Genomic DNA, 21,222 nt, shown 5'->3' on the forward strand with positions numbered 1-21,222 from the left:
GTGACCTGCCTTAAGCAGGTCTCCAGAGAAGTGGCATATAATTGTTAAGTATAAAGTCCACTTCTAAGCTGGAAACTTCCTAACGTATGAAACAACTTAACTCTGCATGCATACAAATAGAATGGGCTAGATGTGTATCCTGTTGCTAAAACAGAGAATGAATTCCTTTTGTAGAGGGCCTTTCGTGACCTCACAGACTTTTATGTTCCTTTCTTTCTCTCAGCATTCTCATATTTGCCTTCCTGATTAATTCTTCCCCCCCATCAGTTCTCCAACTTTTCATTCTCCAACAATTCTTTGGTTTATGTTTTTACTCATTCCCAGTTTGACCCCAAATCTTCATTTGATGTACTTTTCTCCACTTTTCTGCACAGCATTTTCTTGTTTCTTTCCTCGCTCGTTAAAGCCTCTTCAGTTTGCTTGTTGTTTCACTTCAGTCTTCCTAGAAGCAAGGCTTGGTTTGAATTAATGCTCCAATTTAATCAATATAATATCTATCTGATTTTCTGAGTCCACTCAACAGTTGGGATGTTTTTACAGGCTCGACACAACACTCATAGACTTTACAGACATGAAGTGCCAACGAGGGGATTTAAGCTTCATTTTCAATGGTGATGCTGCACCCTCTGAATCCTTTGTAGTTTTAGACAATGAACAAAAAGTTTACCAACGAATACATCATGAGGTAAGCCATAGCATGACAGAAAAGTTTCTCAAATGTTGCGAACTGGAAGTAAAATGTTTTATATGAAAATTAATCTAAATGTCTAGGTTTAATAAATAATAAACTGCTGGTATCCTGTAAAAATCTACAGCTGATCCCTATGGGGATTTATTTTGAAACCCCAAAAATTGTTTCTGTTTTCTCAATAAAAACTGATAGTACCATCCAGGATATCTAATGTATTGGTATTATTTGTAGTTTCTTTATAAGATGCCTAATTACTGGAATGTTGTGTGGTTTCCGGGCTGTATGGCCATGTTCTAGTAGCATTTTCTCCTGATGTTTCACCTGCATCTGTGGCTGGCATCTTCAGAGGATGCCTAATTAATTTGTCACTTCTACAATGGTATTATACATTCTAAGCTGCTATCCTCTAGAAACAGCGTAGTCTTCAAAAACCTGTTACCTTTGTGACAGTGATTCTATTCCAGTTTAATTGGTAGCAATACCAAGTATTTGTGAAGTCTGTGAAGTCCAGAAAGCTTCATGAGGAACTGACCATTGCATGGCTTCCAAGATCCTACTGCACATGTAAACATAGCTTCAGAAAGTTGTCGACATGATGCGGTTATATCTGTGTTGCACACACAGTCGTTGCTTTTGGAAAGTTTCTAATTACTTGGAGGAGAAATTGGCAAGGTAGAAGATAATGTATCTGTGTTAAAGGTTTTGAGTTTTTTGCTTCACTGTAAATAATAGATATTCATTCTCTGTTAGGAATCTGAAATGGAAACCGAAGAAGAAGTTGACATTTTGATGAGCAGTGATATTTATTCAGCAACATTATCAACCAAATCAATTACTTTCACACGTGCCCAAACAGGGTGGCTCTTCCGAGAAGACAAAACAGTAAGGCTGACTTTTTTAAAAGGCATGCATCCTGTGCCACTGCGTTGCCCAAAAGTGGTAATAGATATTTGGAACTGTAGGCTAGAATTGATCTTCTGCCTGTTGCCCAGTCATACATATTTGAAAGAAGGGACAAAAGAAGATGTTACAGGTTATATTAGATAATACACTCCCCTATTAGACCATGGAAAAATGAGAAAAAGTATTGGGAGAAAGACAGTATATAGAGTTAGAGAATAGATGGTCACTTTTTAAAAAATTTAACACAAGTTTTCTTGCAGGAAAGAGTAGGAAACTTCTTGGCAGACTTCTACCTGGTTAATGGACTTGTGTTGGAATCAAGAAAAAGACGAGAGCATCTCAGTGAAGAAGATATTCTTCGAAATAAGGCTATAATGGAAAGCTTGAGTAAAGGAGGAAATTTAATGGAACAAAATTTTGAGGTACAGTTAAAGGTTGTTAATTTGAGTATTAAAGACTGTGAATTTAAATGTTAATCAAATATAATGGAAGTTAGAACACACTTTCAACAAACTCCATCCAGGTGTGCAATATTTGTATGTGTCCATACTGCATGTTCTCATTTACTTTGACATCTTGCTGTATGATGTTTTTGAAACTGCCTGGGTTGCAGGTGTGGTATGTGGGAGACTGCCAGAAGAAAACATCTTCGAAGCTTAACAGAATGTATAGAGCAAGCTTTTGGATTGGGCTTTGGTTAATTATCAAGCTATCTGTGTGATTTAATTCCCTTTTTATCTGTATATTACTGAATAGTTTAAAAATTCCCCTTTCTCTGATACCACTTACATGAACTGTAAAATTCCTGGCACTGCCCCCCTCCCCTCCCCCCAGCTCATTCAGTGAGAGTTTTAGAGTCTCTCAGCTCTTGGGAGGGGAGAAAGGGAATGTCTACATTGCTCCCTGACTGTTTGGCAGTAACAGCCCGCCTACGTTCCAGTTCCTTTACTGTGAATACTTTTTGGGACAGGAATCTTTTTAACTTAGCCAAGTAGCTGACACTTTGAAGGGGGGGTTATTGTGTGCTGTTTTTTCCCTTTTCCTGGATAAACTTAAATGTAGATTTAAATGTTTTGCCTTCTGTCTGTGCCCCTAGCTTTCTCAGTGTTCTGCCACCACCCACCCTACTAGCACAGAAATAGCTAGTACAAATTTGTGCTGATTTTCTTGCATTTTAGAGTCCAGGCAGTAGTTTATAAGTAGATCCTGCCAGTTCTAAGACCTTTGGGTCTGTTCTGGATGTTAGCATCACTGTAGGATTTCTTTCCCTAGCCCTATGTATACTGGAGACAAAACACTTATGCCATAGACTGGGATAGTTATGTAAGGGAAATGGCTGAATCCCCCCTGCCCCAGTGGCTTAACTTGAGTGAACTACTTCTTTATCACTCTCAAGCCTGGAGCTAGGTAGTAAGAAACATCCATTTTGAGAGTATGCCTTTGTTTTTTGTTTTTAGGAAGGGATCACAGAAATCAAATATAGACTTATATATCATATAACTTTCCAGGAGGTTCTGTTCATAGTGCAAACAGGAATTCCAGAAAACAGTTGAGCTATAGCTTTTAAAATGTACTATTCAAAATCTCCCTACCAAATAGAACTATGTTTTTACAGCACATAGTAATACTTCTGCAGTTTAGATTTGAAGGAAGTTTTGAGAACAGGATTCTGAAAATGTGAAATCACTCAAGGATCTGAATATCTGATATTGTCAGATATTACATTGTCAATTCCTGAAATAGTTGTGGTGATCATGATTACTGGTTGCATGTTCATCTTGCCTGTCATTTTGGCCTTTGGGATTATCTGACACTGAATTAGCCTTCAACTCTTATGTAAATTTCTGCTGAAAGCAAGATGTTTAAGTGGACTCTTGAAATCAAACCAAGAAGTGCAGGTGAATGTGACAGTGTCCTAATTTTGGATTGTTCCAGTTTTTTCCACTTTGCATATGTGCCACTTTGACCACTGGAAAGTGAGGACAGCATTCAGACATTCAGTACATTATGGGAATTTATTAAGCAGTGCAGTTCTTTGTTATCATGTAGCATTTTACAAAGAATTATCATGTTTTCTTTAGCAGCCAGTCAGAAGGCAATCTCTCACGCCACCACCCCCCAATACAATTACATGGGAGGAATACATATCTGCTGAAAATGGAAAGTGAGTATTAAAATATATATATATAGTGATAGCTGCTCCCTTGCAATAAATGGGAATTAGATCTAAACATCTGTAAGAAAGAAAAACTATTGTTAATAGTTCTACAAATGCATGTATAAGAGTTCAGGGTGTTATAATGGCAGTTTACTGCACAAGTGGAAAAAGTGGTTAGATTTAGTTTAACTTTTTTCTCATGTGATGCTCCAGTGTGAGATTTGAAACCGTCTTTCCATGAGCATAATATACCTTGTGCTTATGGACAGAAGCCTTTGAGTCCTACCCAGAGATTGTGTGAATTTGTCCATTACATCAAAAGTAATGTACACTTTCAGGCAACAAAAAAGTCCTTTCATAGGTTTTGGTCTACTGGCTGAAAAGTCTGACATCTTCTTTGATCTGCTTTGCATTTTACATGTCGTTGTTTAGTTTTACATATTAGTCTATTTGGATTCTGTTCCTATCAGAAAGAGCTAAGCAATTGCTACATTGAAAGAAAATTCACATCAGGCTTCTTGAAGTTACCAAACAGCTTATTCCATGAGCCCTTGTTGGTGATCAAAAGGGCATACTGGTGGAACAACTTCATGCGCGTTACTGCCCACAATAGTCAAATTTCTCATTTAAATTGCTGTCTTTGTCTCACCACTTAATTATGAAGGTATATAAAAATGAAGGTGATGTGAAATCATTCACCGTGTATCAGTAAGTGAAGCCTGATCTAGTGGAACATCTAAGCAAGTTTTAGATTCTGCGAGTGGTTCCAACTGTTAAAGTACATTGGATTTATTTGGAGAAAATTAACTCGTGCCTAATTCTGTCATTGAAATTAAGGGTATCTGAAAGCTCTAAATCTTAACTGAGTTGTTACTGTATTTTGTTCATTTTTCTAGAGAAAATGTAGAATCTATCACATTGTATCCTCCCTTCCTCAAAGGAATTCAGATCAGCATGCACTGTCCACCCCCTCCCTCTTTAATTATCACAGTAATCTTGTGAAGTAAGTTAGGCTGACTGTGAGTGATAGATACGATGAGTTTTATGCCTGAGTAGGACATCAAATCTGAATCAGAATAATTTATTTACGGTCAACGGCCAGTATAGGAAATCAAATCTAGATTTTAACTGTTACACAATTTGGATAAGAGCAACTATTTAAGACAATACAACTACTTCTGATCTCTCTCTAGGATTTCTAGGGTTTGTCAATCAGCAGTCATTACCCTCAAATGGCTTTTGAGCAGAAGTATTTTTTTTTAATGATTCAAAACTCTTTTGCATTATTAGGTTGGGGAAGTAGGAAAAGAAGTGTTGTTTAAAGAAAGTTCAGTTCTCACAAAACATAAGAATTTGAGCATAACTGAAATAACTCGAGTTTGGACAACATGAACAGCAAAAGCAAACCAAAGCCCTGCTTAGTTTTATCTTAGACCTTTCTCCCAACCTTCAACCATATACTTTATTTGTTTAGATTGGTTCTAATGGCTTCTTTTTTTAAAAAAAAAAGTGTGCCCTGTTCTGAATATTTCATGTGCTTGACCTGACTGAAAGCGATGAGTTCATTTTAGATGTTGTAGGAGTTTTAATAGTACAGCTATCACACAGACTTGGGTAAATTCTGAATGTCTATGTGGTGGACTTTAGGAAAATGTGGATTTCCATGAAGTTTTTCCTAACTATCTAGGTGAATGTTGTTGGTGTGTGTCCTCACTGACACCATAATTGCAAGTGTAATGATTAAGGAATAATTGATAAACATTTTGGCAGGGTTACATGCAAGGAAGAAATGTTTCGGTATGAGATATGCTTCATTTATTCTCAGTATGTGAAGAATTAATTCATGAAACCTAAACTTACTTGGCTTCATTTATTAACTTAAAAATGATTTTCTTATTTCCATTCTAGTTAGAGTATCTGACACTCATTATCCAGGATCCCTGTGGAACAGCTGCTGCTGTAGGAAGGGAAAATGGCGCCCGAGGCAAAATGGCAGCTCCTCCCCCCCAGCCCCGTGTGCCCCCACTCCCCAAAACACCCCATACCTACCTTTTTAAAGCTTAAAAAGCAACCTGCTCCAGTCCGAAGAGGCTGCTGCTGGCCACTGAGGCAGCCTGAGGGGAAGGGTGGGGGAGCAATTCTCTACACCCCGTGCCTGTGCTTGGAGAGTTTGTCCCACCCACTCCGTTGTAGCTTTGCCTATGGAACAGCTTTTCCTGTTGGAAGGGCTTTAAATTTCTTATAATGTAGCCATTGATGCTATAGTGACAGCTGTGTTTGCAACCATATGGAAGTGTGCTGATCTAAAATGCCTCTGGCGAATATATATATAAGTCCTTGGGCTTGACTAAGTAACTCTTTTGAATCTGATGTTAGACTTGTAACTGTATGAAATCTTTTATGTCTTAATGGAAGGTGTCTTCATAGCTCCCCTTCCTTTTTATACACAAATATCTGAATTCTTCCATATTTCCTGTTGAGCAGTTCTTGTCATCTTGCACCCTCATCCACTGAAAATATGCCCCAAAATAAGATCAAAATATTGTTCATCTTGTGTGCTTAGGGAGAGATTAATCTTTCTTTTCTTTAATTTAGAGCACCGCATTTGGGTCGGGAACTGGTTTGCAAAGAAAGCAAGAAAACTTTTAAAGCTACAATAGCCATGAGTCAAGAGTTTCCTCTAGGAATTGAATCGTAAGTCCAAAACTCCATTGAACATGGTTGTGAAAAGGAATGTCATGATCTTAAAGCATACTAATGAATAGAAAATATGTCCATTCCCGCTACTACAATTTAATATATTTTTGTGGATTATAAAATGTCTCTACAGTAGGATTTAAGATTGTTCTAGAACCAGTATATAATAAATGGAACCTGCAGCACCCTCAGTGCCAAATTTGGGTTGTTACTTATTCTATGATCTTTCATTAATTAGTCTGTTCATTTCTACAATAAGCCAAGTTTTTCTGAACTAAACTTTCTACTGGAGGCGGGGGATATCTTTAATGGGTATCTTCTTCACCAATTGCAAGGAGGCAGGAACTTCTCCAAACAAAACTATTAAACACTTCCTGTAGAGGTCGCTCAGTCTCTATGCCTCAGTATTCTTTCCTGCCTGGGATCTTTCACCCCTCCGCGAGAAAGCTTCACACGTTCGACCGCGGAGGGGACTCATGCAGCCAAGAGCGCATCATCTATTTTGGCCCCCACAGCAGCAGCTCAAGTGGAGCCACCTGCCAAGAAGAAAGCTACCCATAAAAACAAGACGGTCAGCGGCATTGTGGACGCTCCTGCTCACAAGCGCTTGTTCGACCAAACGACTGCAGGGAGCCTGGCGCCTTCCGAGGGTGTTGCCGACTACGGTGGCTCCTCGACTAGTTCCTCCTACGCCATGCGGGATTCAGAGTCCCCGGTCTTCCCTCCCAGTGAGGAAGTGATAGACCTCGGCCCCTCAGGAGACGCCGCATCCAGGCAAGACTCGGTGCCCCGGGGGGAGGGTGTGGAGATGCGCGGTGGCGTCAGCCAACAGCCAGACCCTGCGGCAGAGGCGATCGCAGCCTGGCAGCACGCACCTCCAGCAGCGTTCGCTCACTTTCTGAGGGAAGAGATTGATAGAGTGCTGGCGGCCAGGGAGAAGCACACAGCAATTACCCTTACAGCGCACAAACAACTTGGGGGCTCTTCTGCTCAAGTGGATGAAGGGGAAAGACTGCAATACAGAAACCTCCTAGATTTCCCCGAAGAGGAAGAGGACTCTTCCAAAGGGGAAGAGGTGACGGGGGGAGACAGGTTCTCTGACTCGGAAGAGACTACGTTAGAAGCCACAGAACAGTCTCCCAAATTTTTCAAATTGGATGACTTACAAATGCTGATTACAAAATCTATCTCAGCATACCTTCAAGACCAGGAGGGAGCGGTAGACCTGCCTACCAACCAAGATTTAAATATGGCCCCATCAAAACCAATTAAGGGCTTTCCCAAGGGAAAAGCAGATTACTTTCCACAGGAGCAGGAAGGGGAAAAATATTTTCCAGTCCCGGAATATTTCGTTTAAGAAAACCTACCTTATGCCCCAACAGTTCCATAACATGTTAGAGGCACCTATGGTTGACGCCCCGGTCGCAGCCCTGCATTCAGGGGAGCTGGTCATCAAAGAGGGGGAGGGAAATATTAGAGATTCCCTTGACAGGAGGTCAGAAGCAGCCTTAAGAAAGGCACACGAATGGATGGCCACGGCAATTAAAACTCTGATCCCCGCATCCATGGTGTCTAGAGCAAGCATGGTCTGGCTAAAGAGGATCTTAGAAAGGCTCCCACCGCTAGATTTGGTTACCAGTGAGGGAGTGGAGCACATGCTTATTGCCAGCGCTTTTATAACTGACGCCACGTTAGATGCCATCACACTAATAGCGAGGGCCATGGCAACAACCATGATTGCTAGATGCAATGCGTGGTTACGCCCCTGGCAGGCAGACATGCGATCCAAAAACGTGGTGGCCACCTACTCCTACTTTGGAGAGGCCTTATTTGGAAAAGAACTAGAACGAGTATTAGTTGAAACTAAGGACAAAAAGAAAGCTATGCTCAAGTCAGTTAAACAGGAGAAAAATAATTCCAATACTTGAACTACTTTTCGGTCCAACAGAGTGCTCCCCAGATTCTCAAGAGAAGGGAACAGAGTTGGCAACAGCAGAGCTCCTTTTGAAACAAAAACTTCCCTAGAAACAGCAGTAAACAAGGAAAGCCTTTCAAACCAGAGTTTAAAAAACAATTACTACCAGGACGCCCCAGTGGGGGGACGCCTGACCAGGTTCAGCGCAGCCTGGCAGGGAGCACATATAGACAGATGGTCCAGGGAAGTGGTTCAAGAGGGCTATGTGATAGAGTTCCTAAAGTTTCCAAACCAACAGTTCATTCCATCCCCCCTTTCGGAAAACGGGCCCAAAGCAATAAAGACCCTTCAGGCCCTAACTCACCTCATTGCCATTCAGGCGATAGAGCCCATGCCAGTGCAGGAGAGGTTCTCAGGAACTTATTCGCACTTCTTTACGGTCCCAAAACAAAATGGGGACTGCAGAGCAGTGCTGAACCTGAGGACGGTCAACAAGTCAATTCGATTACCAAAATTTCGCATGGAAACTCTTCGAACCATATCCCTAGCCCTGCAACACAATGAATTTCTGACTTCCCTAGGCCTAAGGGAAGCCTACTTACATATCCTGATTCATCTGGCCCACAGAAAATTCCTGAGATTCACAGTTGGTCAACATCAGTTCCAATACAGGGCACTGCCCTTCGGGTTGGCCACGGCCCCGAGAACATTCTCAAAGATACTCCTGGGTCCCATTATCCGTCTGAGGGAAGAGGGGATTCACATCCACCCATACTTAAGACGACCTACTGATCAGGTCAAAGTCCAAGCAACAAGCGACTGCCGATGTGATCAGGGTCCAAGAGACACTGCAAGCCTACGGATTTTTAGTCAACCAGGAAAAGAGTTCAGTGATTCCCGCACAGAGGCTTGAACACCTGGGAGCCATCTTGGATACAACAAAAGACTCCCTATTTATCCCTCCAGAGAAAATCCAGAAGGCGACATCAGCTCTGCTGGCCATGAGGCATCCATCCTTACTCAAGGCAGCCAGCCTCTTGGGCATGTTCATCTCAGTAATGGACTTAAATCAGTGGGCACGTTTTCACGCGCGGCCTCTACAACAGCTTTTACGTAGATTCCAATGGAGTATTATTCAAAAACGGGACAAGAAAATTGTCATACTGGCCTAGGTTCGCAGAAGCCTCAGATGGTGGCTCCTCAAACAGAATCTCCAACAGGGCAAGCGCTACCTGCACAGAATCCGCCCGCAACTCTTCATGGACGCCAGCCTGCAAGGCTGGGGGGCCACATTCAACCAGCAGTTCATTCAGGGAAAGTGGTCGGAAGCGGAGACGAAACTCCCAATCAATCTGCTAGAAACCAGGGCAATCGATCTGGCTCTAAGACATTTTCAGAAGGAACTGCAACAGAGGCACATGATAGTCAGAACCGACAATGTGGCTGCCAAAATGTATGTAAACAAACAGGGGGGCTCCAGGTCCCCGAGGTTGCATCAGGAGGTGGCAAAAATTCTAGCCTGAGCAGAGAACCTCCTGTCGCTAGAGGCACAACACATAAGGGGAAAACTAAACAATCACGCAGATTGGTTAAGCAGACAGCAGGTGCTAGAAAGCGAATGGCAACTAAATCCAAGGGAGTTCCAACTGATATGCAACAGATTCGGAACACCGGAAATAGATCTTTTTGCCTCGCCAAACAATGCGCAAGTACCAAGGTTCTTCTCAAGACACTTCCATCGGATGGCAACGGACACAGATGCCCTGGCAGTACAGTGGCCGCCGGTTCTGCTATATGCATTTCCGCCGTTCCTACTAATTCCACGTCTACTGAGAAAGATTCAACTGGAAAAGGCGATGGTTATTCTGGTGGCCCCCAGGTGGCCAAGGAGGCCGTGGTTCTCTACGATCCAGGAGATGGCTATCCAGGAACCACTGACACTGCCCCCAACACCAGACTTACTGACACAGGGCCCAATTTGTCACCCCGATCCTGTCTGGCTAAACTTGACCATGTGGCTTGTGAAAGGAGGCGCCTAACTGAGAAAGGCTATTCAATAAAGGTCACAAATACCATCCTAGCCGCACATAAAAAGTCAACAATAAATATCTACAATGTTTCATGGAGAACATTCGTGCATTGGGCCAACGCAAAGGACATAGACCCGGAAAATCCCTCCATCAGAGACGTCCTAGAATTCTTACGGAGGGGATTTGACCTTGGATTGAGAAGCGCGACACTGAGGCGCCAACTGTCAGCGTTGTCTACGGTATGCCCATCTCTCAGAGGCATGCCCATTGCTAACCATCTGGACGTAATACGGTTCCTCAGAGGGGTGACACTCTCTCAACCACCTGTGGTTCACAGATTCCTCTCCTGGCGCCTGCATGCAGTCCTGACGGCTCTAACAAAATTGCCTTTCGAGCACATTCACTCCATCCCGCTGAGATGGGTAAGGATGAAGACACTCTTCTTAATTGCCATTACATCGGCCAGGTGGGTGTCGGAACTACAGGCACGGTCATCCAATTGTAAATTCTGCATTCTCCATTCAGACAAAGTAATCCTCCGTTTGGACCTGACATTCAGCCCAAAGATTCATTCAGCATTCCACCCGAAGCAGGAGATCGTGTTGCCAAACTTTATGCCTAATCCAAGCCACCCCTCAGAAAAACTGTGGCACAACTTAGATGTGAGAAGATCCCTTAAGGCTTTCCTTATCAGATCAGAACATGTAAGAAAATCAGAATCTTTATTCATCAATGTGAGCCCACCCAACTTGGGCTTACCGATGTCAAAAGCGGCCATCAACACAACTCTTAAGTCAACTATTATAGAAGCGTACAAGGCGTAGTCACTCCCGATCCCCACAGGAGTTACAGCGCACTCCATACAAAGCGCGGCAGCCAGTGCTGCATTTTGCAACAGTGCTTCAGTGGAGGATATATGTAGAGCCTCCACCTGGTCGTCTATATCGTCTTTTGTTAGACACTACAAAATTAATTCCATGGCCGCTTCAGATGTAGCCTTCGGAAGACTGATGCTACCAACCCTCTATTCTGGGGACACTGCTCTGGGAGGTCCCATTCAAGATATTCCCCGCCTCCAGTAGAAGGGTCCATTGAATACTTACTGTGAAGGGCCTTTCTACTGGACGGCTAGGGGGATATCTTGGCCCTCCCTGGTTGCTATCAGTCCCCAATGTGGGTTCTTGTTGTAGACTTCAGGGTTCCTGTGGAGCAGTAGTTCCCAGTTTAAGAGTTTAAAAGTTAAATAGTTCATGTTGGTCTTCCTGTTTCCCGTGTCGTATGACTGCTTTGCCAGAATGGATACTGAGGCATAGAGACTGAGCGAGCTCTACAGGAAGTGTTTGATAGTTTGGTTTGGAGAAGTTCCTGTCTCCTTGCAATTGGTGAAGATACCCATTCAAGATATCCCCCTAGCCATCCAGTAGAAAGGCCCTTCACAGTAAGTATTCAATGGACCCTTCAGTTAAGGAAAGCTTTCTCTAATGTTTAAATGAGAAACATCAGAGAAACAGCTGTTCATTATTTGTCAAAATATGTGTGCACTACCCCCTTGACTGAACATGGCACATAGGTACTAATTAAATAGTAGTAGTAGTAGTAGTAGTAGTAGTAGTTGATTTCACAGCTGCCAGATCTTTAGCTGGTTGTTGGCCTTCATTACAATTCGAGCCTCACCCAGAGGCCTAGGAAGTTGTAACGTATCGGCATAGTATTTGTGCGGATCCCAGCAGGGCTGCCTTCTGAATTTGACCAATGTTAATTTTGTCAATTCGAAGATGTTTTAAGTGCTGCCCTAGTGTTTTTGGGATGGCGCCCAGCATGCCGATTACCACTGGGACGACCTCAGCTGGTTTGTCCCATAGACGCTGAAGCTCAATTTTTAAATCGCGGTATCTAGTGACCTCGTGTTCTTTTTCAATGACCCTGCTGTCACCGGGGACTGCTATGTCGATGATGGTCACTTTCTTGTCCTCGATCACAGTGATGTCTGGTGTATTGTGTTTCAACACTTTGTCTGTTTGGATTCGAAAGTCCCACAGGATCTTGACCTTCTCATTTTCCATTACTTTCTCTGGACAATGTTCCCACCAGTTCTTAGCTGTTCTTATGTTGTAATTCTTGCATAAATTCCAGTGGATCATCTTGGCCACTGAGTTGTGTCTCTGTTTGTACTCAGTCTGGGCAATCTTTTTGCAGCAGCTGAGGACAGGATCTACAGTTTCATCAGCTTCTTTGTACAATCTGCATTGTGCATCCTCTGAGGATTTTTCAATTTTGGCCTTGACCGAATTTGTTCTAATGGCTTGCTCTTGGGCGGCTAAAATCAGGGATTCAGTTTCCTTTTTCAGAGTTCCAGTTGTTAACCACAGCCAGGTGTTTTCGTTATCCACCTTGTCTTTGATTTTCTCCAGAAATTGACCGTGCAGTGCTTTGTTGTGCCAGCTTTCAGTCCTCATTTTGATCACATTTTTCTGTATTCTTGTTTGGTTTCACTTCAATCAATGCCTGTCTTTGACTTTCCTTCACGTTGTTGTTGTTGTTGTTGCTGCTGCTGCTGCTGCTGCTGCTGCTGCTGCTGCTGCTGTTGTTATTAATTACATTTGTATACCGCCCTCCCCCGAAGGGCTCAGGGCGGTGAACACAGAAGTATACAGGCAGAGCACAAAATAAAATCAACAAACAACCAGAAATAATTAAATTATGGCTCTGTACATATTAAAACGAAACCCCATTAAAAGACAGCGTTCCAGTTACAAAATCACAATAGATGGCGTCCCACATCTAAACCCCCTAAGAGGGGGATGGCAGGGTCCACTGATGTTATGAAAAGGGGGGGGGAGCAATCAGTGGCCGGCCTTCTCAAAAGCCCAGTGGAACAGCTCAGTCTTACAGGCCCTGCGGAACTCACTAAGATCCCGCAGGGCCCGGACAGCTGGAGGAAGAGCGTTCCACCAGGCAGGGAACCAAATGCAATAAAAGACTCCAAATATCCACCAGAAGATTCTGCCTTCATACCTCATTAAAAGCCTTGCAGTGCCTCCTGAAGATCTCCAAGGAGTTCATTCCACAGAGTGGGACCCATGATGGAAAAGATCTGGGTTCTGGTCAATGCCAGGTGAGCGAATGGGGAAACATCCAGCAGGTGCCATCCTGAAGTCCACAGTTGCTGCACAAGAACAAGAGGGAGGAGATGATCCTTCAGATGTGTGGGCCCTAGCCTAGGAAGGGTTTTAACCGACCTTTTTGAACTGAACTTGGAAACAGACTGGTGGTAATTCGTTCATGGACTAAGAGCCAAGAAATGATTCATCATTATCAGATAAAGTGGCAAAATGTTTTTTTTATATTTTTCTGAAAGGTGTAAGCCTATGTGTCATGTTTTGATGTAATAAACCTGTTATGAGCTTTTTATGTCATGATGGCCAAAGCCAATTTTTCTGTACTTTTTAAAGTTTAAGCTATAAATTTTGAACCAAGGAACCAATTTCAAATTGTACACAATTGTTAGAAAGCTAATAAATCCCCCTACATATAACTAATACTAATAATCCCTCCATCCCTCTTTTTGGTAATATGTCAAGCAAAAAATCATTTTCCCCTTATTACATGTGGTCTACTGCCTGTGATGCTTTACCTAATCAGGATAGCTACCTATCAGATAATTGTAGGTTATTATTTTGCCTTTCCAGTGAACCACAGTATGAAGATACACCATAGTCAGGCACATGAGAATAGATCCTTGACTGAGACTTTTGGGATTCCAAAATGGTATAGTAAAATCTCAAGTGCAGAGGATACATATTGCACTGATAGCACGTAGATATTTACCAAAAAAGTTCTGAGGATCCATTCTGCTAATGGTGGCACTCTCCTATGATGTAAGTAGCCTTCCATTAATGCAGGAGGCTACTGTACAATCTTTGTAATGCTGGAGGGGTGTTTTTTTTTGTGTGCCATAGGAAAGTGCTGGTCTTTTGATCAGTAAAATACACTCTGCTGTATTTTAAACATAAGTAAATTAGGCATTTCATACAGGTATTGTGAAAGAATTAGGGAGCAACAAGAAGTTGTTTTTGGAATTGGAAGAATCTGATTTTGTTGACGTTTCAGTAGTGTGTTTCCTCCAGATCTTTCCACTACCTTCCTTATCCAGTTTTTTTTCTCACAGTGTCTATAATTAAGAGTTTTTAAAGTTTACTAAAATTCTAGTACTAATGATAAATATGGGAAAAAATTTTTGAGGGAGCTGATTTTTACAATTGGGATTTTTAGTTGTATAGAAGGATTTCAATAGCCCTTAAAAACTACCATCTGAGCAATAAAATAATTGCTCTTGCTTTTATAACTCACCCATGAGAAAATATTCAATACTTACTGGTTTTAAAACTATTTTTGTATTTTTAACAGAAAATACTCAGTGTATGGTCACAACATTATATAAAATATATATTACTTATCTATCCACTGACAGTATCACAAAAATCGAGACTGGAGCTTCAGTTTTCCTTTTCTGTTCATCTTCAGGATCATCTGATATCAAATTTTAGCGTCCTTTAATTTTCTTATCATTCAGCTCGATTACAATTTTCCCTTATTATAGATTCACTGTAAATGTTGAATCTTTTGTAAGTGCACAACTCTGCACTTGATAGACTGACAGTGCAATCCTAAGTGAGAGTTACACAACAGCCAGCAGTGAAAAGGAGTGATTTAAAAAAAACACACTTTAATGTTGGTTCCTTTCTCCCCTCCCATGTTGTAGCATTGCACCCTGACTACTGTGTGACCCATCCTTTGTGAAGGGTGGGCCTCTTTAGTGAGCCCCCTTTCCCTCAGCCTATCATAGATCTTCTTAAGCTTTGGCTGGGAGGGAGAGGGATTCCTGCCTTTTGACACAAAGTCCAAGTGTCAAGCACCTATGTGCAAATCCTTTCAACACCAGCTTTAACTGTTGGGTCCTCTGCAAAATGTACTCCAGCGAGGGCAGGCAAGAGAATGGGTCCAGGGAGGTTGCAGTTACCTGCTACACTGTGAATACTGGAACTCTTGCCAAAGCCTTGCCTGTTCCCTCAACCAATGACTGCAAGCGGTGAGCAACCTGAGCATAGCTGTGCTCTTGGCCATAATTCCTCCACCCCAGTGGCTGTTTCCACCCCTACACTAAGGATCAGCACCCCCTCTTTGGCAGGAACCTTGATGGAGTGAGGGAGATTGTCCACAATAGCACCTAGCTGTACAACAGGGAAAGTAGGGAGGGGGCATATGGGCAGTAGTACTCAGCTTCTCAGTGCATGTGTGTGCCCTGTCAAGTCCTGGTTGACCAGCTGGAGTACTTGTAAGCGTGCATTAGTGGGAGTAGTCAGTCACAGTGTTTGTGGACTTTGTTCTTCTGACTAAGTGTTGGTGCAGAGTGCTCAGCCAGTAGTTCTAAGTGTCTTTTCTGTGCTTTTCTTCCCAGTGTGTCACCGTGACACATACTCTAAGTCTGCACAGCAAGTAGCTGTCAGGCATAATCCCATTTCCTGTGGGCTATTTTATGAGGTCTGTGATGTCCTTATCATGGTTTTTTAATGTCATTGGTTGCTGGGGAGGGGGCATAGGCATCTCTGGGGAGGTTCTCCCTAAGTTGGCATCCTAAACTTCTTTGGGCCAGGGGGACAGTGAGAAAAATCTTTAACTTTGACCTCAAAGGACTGCGCTTTTGACAGCACAATTTTGTGCTGCAAAAAGGGGAATTCCCAGCCTGTATCTCTCTTTGCCGGCATGCCAAGGCAGTGCAGCTGCACTAGGGTTCTGCGCCTACGTACATATCTACCAGATTCACCAGCATAGGGGTCCATCTGACCCTAAGCCCTTTCAGCCCCTCAAGATTGCGCTGTAAATATATATATGAATGAGACTAGCTTTTAATCTTGTAAAAAGTTTTTCAATTGTTGACAACTTTCTGAGTGTATTTCCTTTTATTTATGCTAAGACATTTTTAATCTGTTAAGTACTGAGATTGTTTTGCCTTCTTTTCCTATGACCTTCATAAAAGATCATCTTATTGTTAGACATTGATATGTGATACCATAACAATTTGACCTTTCTTATTATTTAATAATATTCTGTATTGTTAAACTGTCTACTCTCAATATTTCAGAGAATGCACTGGGCTAAATGAGTTTTGGAGTAATTGGACCAATTTTATTCAGTCTTCAGTTGTGTTGGCAAACATAGTTCCGTTCCATTTGGTTGCCTAGACATTGGCCAAGAATAGTATGTTATCCTGCTGAATGTGGCTTTTTTATTTTTTGATAGCTATCTGCTCTTTAAGTATCTTTCTTATTATTGAACATTTCTCTGGCAATTAAAAGAAATTATCACATGTGCTTCTTTTTCAGGTTATTGAATGTTTTAGAGGTAATTGCACCCTTCAAGCACTTTAACAAACTGCGAGAATTTGTGCAGATGAAGCTTCCACCAGGCTTTCCTGTCAAGTTAGGTGAGCTGGTCTTTTACTCCGTATGAAAATGTCTGCCTGTTCTGAAAGAGGCAGGTGGTTCTTTATGTGTGTCAGCCTTTTGAATTGAGAAATGTAGTGATTTGCCAGTCAGGAGGAACTTCCTGAAGAGAAATTGGCTTGCTTCTTCAGTGTGCTGAATGGAAAATAGGCAGAAATAGAAACTGAACATTATTGCTTAAGTCAGTGGTTTCCAAAAAAATTTGGGCCACTGCCACCTTTGCTGCATAAAGTCATTCCCACTGCCCCTTACCCTATCCTATAAAAACATTATTCAGAATAGCAGTTTGCATGACCCACTAAGAAACAACAATAAAATTCAAAACATGAATAATATTTGCACATTTATTCAAAGGTCAATTTAAACTGTTTAGGTTAATATATTTTTAAAAATGATGAACTTGATCCAGTGATACTAGCTTCTCAAAGTCTGATAGTTATTTAGAAGCATCTTAGACATCACATTTAGTAACTACTTCACTATTGTGTAAAAGTTTCCCAGTATCTGGTTTAAAGTCAGCAGGAGTCTTAAATCGCCATGTTCAGTAATCCAGAAGTGACTTTGTTCCTTAAAGAGAAGTTGGAAACCACACCAAAACCACATTCCACCAAATATGGTGTTAAATAATGCAATAAGTTGTTCCTTAACTGCTGTTAATAGTGCAGGACAGCGATTAGACATTTCCTTCTGTAACTGGAATGCTTAGTCCAATTTCTTAAACTAAGAGACTATCCACATATGTTTTACTAGTCAAATGTTAGCACACTGCTCAGTGAAATATTAGTATGGGCACAGTTGGAGGCAAACAGCATTTCCTGTGGTGTGTCCTGTGGTCTTTGGTAAAATTTTGCAAGTTTCTAAACCACTTCTGAAACCTGTAATCCTATTTATAAGTGGCAAAAGTGGAGTGAGCATACATTCCTCTTTCAACCTGCCTTCAACTCTAAGAAAATTATGTTTCCAGCCTGAATCTTCAGCAAAAACATACTATTAAAAACAAATTGTTTGATGCAGCTGCCAATGAGTATTTTATTGCACTGGGATAATTTCTAAAAAATCATACATACTCTCTTCCACGGACAGAAGTGTTTAAAATACTAGGCAGTATATGTCCAAATATAGTACTAAGGAAGTCCTGTGCTCCATAAGGTTACCACTTAATCAAGAACAGCTTTATTAAGCAAGCTAACCACAGATTTTGTGTGTTCCATCTTGGTTCACTAAATATTAAGTTTGCTTTTTAAAAATACTTCTTGTGTAAAAAAACAAAACTAGCAATTATATTTCCTGAAATATTCTGAGCAGTTCATTTCTGAGGCACAAGGTTCAGGTTTCATCATTTGAGCATTTTTGTGCCTGTGTAAAGTTTGTACTAGGAAATCACTACCATGATTTCTTTTGTAGGTTTCTAGACTCCTGATTTCCTTAACTTGGTTTAAACATTTCTGTAGTTTTCATGTGATTGGAGGATAAAATGATCCTCTAATTGTGTTCTCCAGTCTTGTTCTGAAATCTCTCAAGTTTATGTCATCAGGGTATATTTGAGATACAAACTTGAAGACCTTACTGTGCCCTGGTTGAAACACTCCACTGACTACAATCATCTTCTTTCTCTCCTTCCCTTTCCCTTACACTAGGAACTGTTTCCTACCTGTAGACAGAATCCAGGGCTTCATGCCAATATTGTACAATTGTGTAAACTTTATATATGGTGAGTCACCATAGAGCAATATACATAGTTGGATACTTCATTTTCCTGCTCTAATCCACCCATCCTTTGTTCTGTTCTTTCTAGACATACCTGTGTTTCCTACTATCACAGCCACTGTGACATTTCAGGAGTTTCGTTATGATGAGTTCGATGAATCTATCTTCACAGTTCCCGATGACTACAAGGAGGATCCTAGCCGTTTTCCTGATCTTTAACTTAACTGGAAAGTTATCAGTGAATAAAGAATACCAGCATGCCACAGTAAAAGAGCAGATGCAAATAGCCCACAGATGTATGTCTGAAAGTGGGTGGAATTGAAAGGGATAAACTTGCTTAAACGAATTCAGAAAGGGAACAGTGAATCTCAGTAGGTTGTATTTTATAGCAAGCATCCGTCTAGTGTCTAAACGACAGCAAATATACTGATGTGTCACTTGCATTTTTATACATCCTGCAAGCATGGTAGCCTGGCACCTCAGTGACCCCCATGGATACTTACATAACAGCTGTAAGGACTGTAACTATTTTTAAAATTTTTACGTTTCTGGTAATAAAAAGCACTCTTGGACCATTAGCATAAACTAAAATGTCTTATCTGGATATTAAGCCCTTATAAAACATCCATCTTACTCAAGATACCCTTAACCTTCCTTTGTGCTTTTTAAAAATATGTCATAGTTCAGTAAATTGAATGTTCGCTGAGCAAACAGTAAAGAATTAATTTTATGTAGATTAATGAACCAAATGATAACCACTTAAAATAGTTGCATTTACATACTGCAATACATTTCCGAACTAGAGCATTCACTCTGCAGGGAATAAGGTACCTCTTTTAGCACCTTTAGTGCAATTCATTGTGGTGCTATCTGTATTTTTACGTGAACTATTAGTTTCTCCACTGAAAATTGTTTACTAATATTCTCATAAAATCTGCAGATTTTTTTTCCGAGCTGTTTGGAAATGTCCTTGCCATTTTTGATGTTGGAGAGCATGCTTGGGGAACTCATCTGAGTTTATGGCATTATTTGGGTATATCTAATCTGCGAAAACAGCCCTTCAAGCAGATAAACTAATATTGATGCCCAACAGCACATGGGAATATACTAAATATGCTTATACTACAAGCAGAAACTTGGAACGGTTTTCCTGCAGCTGAATATACTGGGATAATTTAATGGGTATTAAAATGGTTGAAAGAAAAAAATGCAGAAAAATTAGCATGGTTCCAACAGGCATGGCTAGAGGAAAAAAATGTTTTCTTCAAATTATTACTTTTAAAAATTGGGATCTTCACATGGTTCCAGTCTATGAAACTTGAAGATAACCTAGCCTTTTTTGCTTTTCTGGAAGGAGTGAGCCCAAAAATGTCAGTAATGTGTGTCATATGTAGTCAGAAATTTAGCTTTCTGTGATGTGTAAATGTACAGAAATGTAAATATTTTCAAAAGTATATTCTTTGTGCTGTCTAGTCAATTTTCTTTCTTCCCCCTGAAACTGCTCAAGTCACTTCTGACTTGAGGAAAATCACCATGCTGGGTAACACCATCCAGTGCTGGTGACAACCTAGAATGTGAAAAGGGCCGAGTGTGTCGCTGTGCAATAAAATCAGACTCATAGGCCACATAAACATTTGTCAGGAAGACTTTTCAGATAATACTAGCGGGCCCGGCCACGCATTGCTGTGGCTGAGTCTGGTGAAGTGGAAAAGAAACAAAAGGGGAAGCGGTTTGAACATGTGTCGTTGCACAATGATTGCAGGGGAGGGGCAAGGGGCCCCTCACTCTCTCCCGTTCCCTTGCATGGCAACCCAGCCAGTCCCTCCCTAACGTTCCCCTTCCTCTGCTAGGGTGGGTGGACCATGTGCAGGTGGCTGGTCCTGTCCCTTTCACTCCCTTCCCTTGCAGGCGAATTATCTAGCGTAAAACATGCTGGGAGGCATGAGCTACCTTGTGTTCAAATTTCAGAGCATTTGGTCCAGCAAACCCCCGGACCCTCCCTCACCTTCCCCTTCCTCTGCTAGGGTGGGTGGGCCATGTGAAGATGGCCCGCCCCATCCCTTTCACTCCATAAGGCAGTGGTTTTCAAGGAAGGCATGGTTTGTTCCCTTGTATCAGAGGGTGTTGCTTTAATGGCCAGCAGATGGCGCTGTTGCGGAACAGAACTGTGGTTCCAACTGTCACAGGTGTGGCATGTACACAATAACTGGCACAGTTGTGACATGTACACAACAGGAGGTGTGAAAACAGTATGGAAACCTGGCCACACGCGAATGCAATGTGTGAAAATTTCAAAGCAATCGGTCCAGTAGTTTGGGAGATTACCTGTCAGCAGAAAAACGCACTGATAGATTTATATATATATAGATTCCCCAAGTCCTGTAGCTTTATATTAATGCAGCATGCAGAGCGGCAGTTCCAGAGAACTGTATCACCATGACCTGAAATGGGAGAATGTTGGGCCCAGTTCCAGAAATATTGTAAACTTATTAAAGCTTCAAACATAAACAGTTTTATAGAAGACAAATGGGTCTCTATTGAATGCAGCCTCCATTGGTTCTGTGCAGAGTTGTAGCTATGTCGTATAAAGTACCATTTGATTTTCAATATCCATTATG

At 41.6% G+C, this 21,222-nt stretch overlaps 1 protein-coding gene across 2 annotated transcripts in view; it reads left to right on the forward strand.

Moving 5' to 3' along the window:
* The window catches only part of ANKRD13C (ankyrin repeat domain 13C), a 41,507-nt gene extending 21,449 nt beyond the window's left edge, over window positions 1–20,058 (forward strand). Inside the window, exons 7-13 of one of the 2 annotated variants that reach the window (XM_048496075.1) lie at window positions 541–685; window positions 1,442–1,573; window positions 1,855–2,016; window positions 3,676–3,758; window positions 6,348–6,446; window positions 16,778–16,878; window positions 18,693–20,058. In XM_048496075.1, coding sequence (XP_048352032.1) covers window positions 541–685; window positions 1,442–1,573; window positions 1,855–2,016; window positions 3,676–3,758; window positions 6,348–6,446; window positions 16,778–16,878; window positions 18,693–18,823 — 853 coding nt within the window. In that variant the 3' untranslated portion in view covers window positions 18,824–20,058. The remainder of the gene's footprint in view (window positions 1–540; window positions 686–1,441; window positions 1,574–1,854; window positions 2,017–3,675; window positions 3,759–6,347; window positions 6,447–16,777; window positions 16,879–18,692) is intronic. The other variant, XM_048496077.1, reaches the window with a different exon arrangement.
* Window positions 20,059–21,222: the final 1,164 nt, after the last annotated feature.

This window comes from Sphaerodactylus townsendi, linkage group LG05, assembly GCF_021028975.2.
Source record: "Sphaerodactylus townsendi isolate TG3544 linkage group LG05, MPM_Stown_v2.3, whole genome shotgun sequence".
Classification (NCBI taxonomy): Eukaryota; Metazoa; Chordata; class Lepidosauria; order Squamata; family Sphaerodactylidae; genus Sphaerodactylus; species Sphaerodactylus townsendi.